A 4,085-nucleotide genomic window follows, 5' to 3' on the forward strand; every position below is an offset into this window, starting at 1 on the left:
TGGATTTTGAGCCCTTGTTGAAGCTGTTGTTTGCAAAAATTATCTCCCATTCAGTTGATTGCTTTTTTGTTTTGATGAAGTTTTCTTTGTCCTCCTTCCATAGAGTCAAGGATTGTGCCTGGCACATTTAATATGGAGTATTACCAACTAGGGAAGCTCACCCAAGCTTCGATGTTCCTAGTTTTTATTTTGGTTTCTTTATATAGGCAAGATTAACTGAATCATTGGCCATTATGTAGGTTAGATTGGTTGAATCACTGGTCATGTGACTAAATCTCCAGCCTCCTCCTTGCCCCTGTGGTCAAGCTGTTATCATGTGGCTCAAAGCCCAAACCCTCTAATCACATGGTTGGTCTTTCTGGCATGACCAGCTTCCATTTGGAGTCGTCTCCTTCACTGAAACTATCTAAGGGTCCACCAGGAGTCATCTTATTAGCATAAACTATCAGGCGTGATCTGAGGGGACCACTATGAATAACAAAGAAGTTTCCATCACTTGAAAATGGCAAGGGTTTTGAGACTACCTCCCTGTAACAGAGCCAACAATATTCTTTATTACACACCTTCCTATCTAATATAAAATACAACCCTTCCCCCACTTCAACCTTCCATTGATGGTTCCTCTTCCTTCATGTTATTCTGTTCCTTCCTTAACAATTACCATTATTTTATTTATTTGTTTGTTTATTTATTGTTTTTCTCCACTACTGGAATGTAAACTTCATTAAGATAGACATTTTAATTGCTTTTTTTCCTGCTTTATCTTTAGTCCCCAGAAAAATCAGTCACATAGGAGGTGCTCAATGATACTTGTTAAATGAAGAAAAGAAGGAAGGGAGGAAGGAAGGAAGGAAGGAAGGAAGGAAGGAAGGAAGGAAGGAAGGAAAACCATAAATATAGAGTTGCAAATAGGATGTGATATTGATGATGCTCCTAGTTAAGGAAACTAAGATGTAGCTTATGTTGTCTGATTTGAATCTTGTAGATCAAAATAATACTAGGAAAACAGACCTTAGTTTGAATATCTGAGTAGGAGTGATTGAAAAGTAAGGTTTGGCCTACTTTCTCTTATGTTTGCATTTGGTTGTACTTCCTGATATTCTTAATTGTTTACTTCTAACTTCTGAATATTTGGGAAGTATAAAACTCAGCAAATAGATACATGTATCTATTCATATGAAAATACCTTGGAAAAATTGACTTTGGATTAAAATTTATTAGCGAATGTTCTGGAAGGGATAAACTGCTGGAGGTTTGGTTTAAACTAGTTATTTCAGAAGTACAATTGGGAGGAGACCAGAAAGAGACTCTAACAATGGGCAAGGGCTTATCTAAAATATTTCTGTGAATGCTTCTCTCTTAGCTCATGCTTGTAACAGGATATTATCTGCTCCTCGCTGGTGCCTCTTGGGGGTATGAAATCACTAAAACTTCTGATGACCCTGCCAGCCAGCTCTGTGCGCTCCCTGCACCTCCTCCTGACCTCGGTGGGCTGAGGTGCGAGGGGGAGCCAGGGTTTGGTATGAGTTACTCGCGTTATTGACACGGCCAAACCAAACTGTCAATGGGAAGCTGCCCAGCAGGCTTCCAAGCAGCGATTCAGAGTCTTGTGGACAGCAGGGCTTGGCACTGGCACAGCCAGGAACAGCAGCCGCTTCTCCCTGCAGAGCTCGGCATCCTGGTGCTGAACGCACTCATTTTCACTTACACCCCTCTTCTAGAGACACGGGTCAAAGGCTGAATGTTTGGAACCGCCAGCCTCCAAGTTGAGCAACAGATGAGAAGCCTCATGTTGGAATGAAAGAACAGTTTCTTTCCATCCAGGCAGGCTTACCCTCTTATTGTCTTCATTGTAGCTTACTTATTGTGCTTTTAACTTTAAAAAATTACAATGAAGTATTACATGCAAAAGGCTATTTAAAAATATATGTAAACTATAAAGATTAATAATACAACACACATTTATGAACTCCCCGCCTCTCGGCCTAGTTTGAGAGAGAGAAATAGTATTACCACTATCTTGGAAGTCTTCCATTTGTCCCTCCGTGAACTTTTCTTTCCCCGTCAGGGGTACACAGTCATATGAATTTTTGTGTTATTTGCTTGCTATAAGTTTGACCAGATATGCATATATTTCTAAAAAATATGTGTTGTTTAGTTTTGTTTGTTTGTGGGACTTATATAGATACAGTATATTTTCTTCTACAATCTGCTTTTTGGACTCAAGATTATTTTTCAGAGTCATCTATGGTTGTTGTGTGTGGCTGTGATTAATTTGGTGTGTTTTTTTTGGGGGGGGGAGTAATGTTTAGTATTCTACAAATAAACACATCACAGTTTATTTATCTATTCTACTGTTGGCAAACATTTCAGTTGTTTCTAGGTTTTTGCTGTTCCAAACACTGCCACTATGAACATTCTTGTACATGTTTCTGAATGTCTGTGTGCAAAAATTTCTCTAAAACACATACTTAAGAGTGGGGTTGCTGGAACATAGGATAGTCACATCTTTAGCTTATTAGAAATGTTGAATTAATTTTTCAAAGCAGTTGTATCATTTCATGCTTGCCCTGGCTGTTCTTGTCATGCTACATCTTCTCCAACACATGGTATTGGACTTTTTCATTGCCAATCAGATGGGGATGAAGTGATCTTTCATGATTTAATTTGCATTTTCCTTATACTAAGGAAGCTAAGATCTTTTTACATCTAGATTTACTATTCAGGGTTTCTTTTCTGCTAGAAATGTATTTATGTCAATTTTTATCAGTTATTCATCTTTTTCTTGTTGATATGTAAGAATTCTTTATATAATTTTTACACTATTTATCCAGTTTATTTGTTATAGGTATCTCTACTAGTTTGTGGCTTATCACTCTAATTTTGGTGTTCTGGGATAAACAGACATTCTTATTTTTAATATAGAGAAATTTGTCAAGATTTTACTTTTGTGTATTTTATTACTTGGCAAGAGCATATCCTATTTTGGCTCAAATTCTTGAAATGTCTCCCTATTTTATTCATAATCCTACCCAGTGTTCTAACAATGGCATGATCTGGTTCCCCTTACCCCTTTGCCCTTATCTCCTTCTACTCTCTGTTTTGTTTCTCCTGGTTCAACTACATTGACCTCCTTGTTCTGCTTTTATTATGCTAGACATACTTCTGTCTTAGGCCTGAGCGTAGGCTATTTCCTTTGCCCATAATGCTTTTCCCCCAGAAATATGTGCATGGCTAACTACTATCTACTTCCTTTTTGTTCTGGTGTGACCTTCCCCCTAAGGAGTGTGGTGTCTCAACTCCACACCAGTCTCCCCAGCCCAGAGCACCAGAGCTGGGAAGAGGTGCCCACATAACATTCTGTCCACCAGGGAGAGACAAGAGTCTGCTAGAGACACAAGCACCCTATTAAAGGGCCAACATAGAAAATCTTGTTCATAGCCACTCCCCTGGGCTCTGCAGCCACTCACCCTGGGTTCAGGTGGAGGGAAGACAAAGTTGACTAGAGTCACGTGAGCAGAGACTGGGGTTTGTGACTCTAGGGAGATAGCTGAAGGGACAGCTGCCAGGAACCCTGTGCTGAACCCCTCTTCCATACCACAGAAGTTATCTTTCATGGGTAGAGCATTCCTTTATGGCATCAGCGTGGGGCAATGCAATAGCCAAACCCACCGGACTCCCTATTGTCCCATGCTGTGGAGCTCATGCCCTGCTGAAGAGTCAGCTGCCTGGACCAGGGACTAGAGATCCGGGCAGATTTAGGGGTATCAGACTGAGTTGTGTGGCTTTGGGGTAGGGGTCATTTTCCTCACTTTCCAGTGAATCTGACTGATGCCTCCCCTTTAAGGGAGATTTGCTAGCCCCATCGCCCAGGCTTCTGGAAGCCCCACCCTCCTGCCTCCTGGTGGCCCCATCCTACAGAGTGCGGGCTACCCTGGAGGTCTGGGCAGAATCCAAGATAGGCTAAGTTGTGTGGCTCTGAGGTGGGGCCTTCTCCCTCTCATCTTCTCCCAAGCTTGATTAGCACCTTTCCCTCATAGGTGATCCACTAGCTCTATTCTCACGACTCCAGGTGGCCCCACCCT

The 4,085-nt window shown here is 41.3% G+C and overlaps 1 protein-coding gene across 1 annotated transcript in view; it reads right to left on the minus strand.

Annotated features, from left to right (window-relative positions):
- Nucleotides 1–341: 341 nt before the first annotated feature.
- Nucleotides 342–4,085, minus strand: part of GKN1 (gastrokine 1) — a 10,596-nt gene continuing 6,852 nt past the window's right edge. Inside the window, exon 6 of the mRNA XM_006775350.1 lies at nt 342–406. Coding sequence (XP_006775413.1) covers nt 342–406 — 65 coding nt within the window. The remainder of the gene's footprint in view (nt 407–4,085) is intronic.

This window comes from Myotis davidii, unplaced genomic scaffold, assembly GCF_000327345.1.
Source record: "Myotis davidii unplaced genomic scaffold, ASM32734v1 scaffold247, whole genome shotgun sequence".
Classification (NCBI taxonomy): Eukaryota; Metazoa; Chordata; class Mammalia; order Chiroptera; family Vespertilionidae; genus Myotis; species Myotis davidii.